Here is a 2,500-nt window from a genome sequence, read left to right on the forward strand (position 1 = left end):
AATTTGTCGTTTGGACAGTGTCATTCATCCGAAACTTGTTAACTTTGGAACGGTTGGTAAACCTGAAGCAACTGCCGCAAACTTGCCACGCTTTTGTGTCCTAGATTACCGCATTCGTTACATGAACACGACATGGACATAACATGAACATGACATGGCCACGACACGCAGAAAACGTCATAGAATACTGCTGTCACAGTCATATACACAGGTTTCCTTCCTCTGCCCTACCTATTCTTGTTATCTTCATTGTGGATGGTTATATTTTTCGTTCATGACAGAAAAAAAAAAAAAAAAAAAAAAAAAAAAAAAGTTGCATTTTATCCTCCCATAAAACAGCAATACTTCTACCACTTCTAGAGCCTGTTATGTGATACATTTAAGTCTCTCAATAGAATAAAACACAAAAATTACTCTTGTTTTATAATGATTGCCTGAAAAAGAGTTGGAAAAGTCAAGGTATGTTGCGTGAAGCTGCCTTGCTCTGAAATAAAACCCGGCCAGGAGACTGGGCAAGCGAACCTATCCCCGTCTGCAATGGGTCAAACCGTTGGGTGTTTTCTACCTTGTAAGTCTGAACTAATAAAATATAAATCTATGTTTCTTTTTCTTCTGGTTTATAGCGAGACAATCCTTCTCCAAGAAATAAGTGATGTGGTAATACTTCTTTTAACAAGAATTGCCCTAATATTTCCTTATTACAGAGCTGACACCCTTGAAAGAAATAACACCACAAAGAGCATAATTATCCTGATGCGGGCTTCATTAGTCTTAAGACCAGAATCCTTATTTTCCCTAATTCTGACTCCATGACTTCTTAAAATATTTTGTTTTAAACCTGACCACATTCACAAACAAATATTAGCTTTAGTAAATACTGCTAAAAAGTACCCATGTTCTGAATCATGTGATTCAACTAACTGATGGAAATGTAAACTTGGTGTCTCTTTGGAAATATGTTACACAATGTAAATATAATAAAATGGAAACTATTCATTAAAAATAAGGAATTTGGGTATTTTGCAACTATAATAATGCCATAAATAATTCAGAGCAACATCAGTGTAAAGTATCTGTGAACAAATCACTGTACCAAATGTTAATAACTTCATGTGTAGTATATAACATTCTGAAAACCAATGACACCAATCTCTTGATAAATTATAAACATAAAACCAAACAAATCTAAATATCTACCATTCCATTACAACCAATAAGCATTTTTGGTTGTTATATACATTTTCATAAACATCAATTATCGCAACAACGTGTGGGCAGGATGATGCACGGCAGTGTAAGTCAACCTCTCGCCTTGCCTTGGGGCAATCTCGCAGAACCTGGAAAAGAAGAAAGAGATTATTAATTCCACAAATCCAAAAAAAATGAAGCTGTGCAAGAGTTCTTGACTATTTTCCCTTCATGAGCGAGAAATGGTCCTCGATGATTTTCAATTGTTAGTCATGAGAAGCCAGGCAATTGTAATAATAAAATGACCATTAAGAAATTAAACAAATAAAATTTAATAAATAATATGTTACTTGAAATATATACAGTTCTAGAGAATAGCTTTTCAGGTAAAAAAAAGTTCACGTTAGTACCCGGTTTCAAATGTGTCTTTTAACTATTTGAATTTTGTATCATAAGACTTCCCTCAGTTCAATCAAGGAAATTCATAACTGTCTTTACATGGCCTGTCATTTTTCTAGCTTTTTTCTTTATTAGTATTAAATAAATTATTACAATAATCACAAATTGATGATTATTCAACATACTGCCTATCACTGAGAACTCAACTGCCAGTTGCATTCTCAACACTGTAACAATGTGTTATGTGAAGGTGCCAAAAACCACCATTGTTGTTTCAAAGAGAAAGAAGAAACGACAACAAGAAAACAAATCTAAAAAAGGACATGCTAAATGGTTCGAGACCGTACAGCTTATGGAATGGTAATGCAATAAGTACATACTGATAAATTTAAATACAAAGAAAAGATAGCTATACACACTCTGATTTCTCCTCCTTAGTTGCTCAGCTGGTACAATGACTCACACTTCCCAAATCTCAAATTTTCTAATACCGTCCGACTCATGACCTTTCACACCCCAGCCCCGAAGTCCATCTCTCTTTAGTGATGCTTTCCTTTCCTCAGGCGCGCCTCAGGCTTTAAGCAACAATGCTCATTTCTTTACTGTCTTCTCTACATGTTTGTTTGGATGTTTTATCTTCTGTTAGAGACCTGTTTATGTATGTATATTCTTAATCACAGCCTGGGGTGTTAGCACCTCTACCTCCCAAATGTAGATGCCTTCCAAAGTGACAAATTTCCCTTCCCTCTCTATCTTTACTCTCACATCAACACACACTTTCTCTCTCTCTCTCACCTTTAAGTACCTGTGCTATCTTTTTGTAAGTGAGGGGAAAAAACTTTGCTCTTTAAGAGACCTTTTGATGTTGAGCATTACAAACATACATACAAACAAATAAACAAACAAACAAACA

General features: G+C 35.0%; 1 protein-coding gene across 2 annotated transcripts in view; it reads right to left on the reverse strand.

Moving 5' to 3' along the window:
* Window positions 1-2,500, reverse strand: part of MAPk-Ak2 (MAP kinase-activated protein kinase 2) — a 31,413-nt gene that overhangs the window by 19,153 nt on the left and 9,760 nt on the right. For both annotated transcript variants that reach the window (XM_043031043.2, XM_043031042.2), the window contains exon 2: window positions 1,198-1,337. In XM_043031043.2, coding sequence (XP_042886977.1) covers window positions 1,198-1,337 — 140 coding nt within the window. The remainder of the gene's footprint in view (window positions 1-1,197; window positions 1,338-2,500) is intronic.

The sequence above is a fragment of the Penaeus japonicus genome, unplaced genomic scaffold (assembly GCF_977035675.1).
Source record: "Penaeus japonicus unplaced genomic scaffold, GWHDUDI00000001_assembly GWHDUDI00000012, whole genome shotgun sequence".
NCBI classification, from domain to species: Eukaryota; Metazoa; Arthropoda; class Malacostraca; order Decapoda; family Penaeidae; genus Penaeus; species Penaeus japonicus.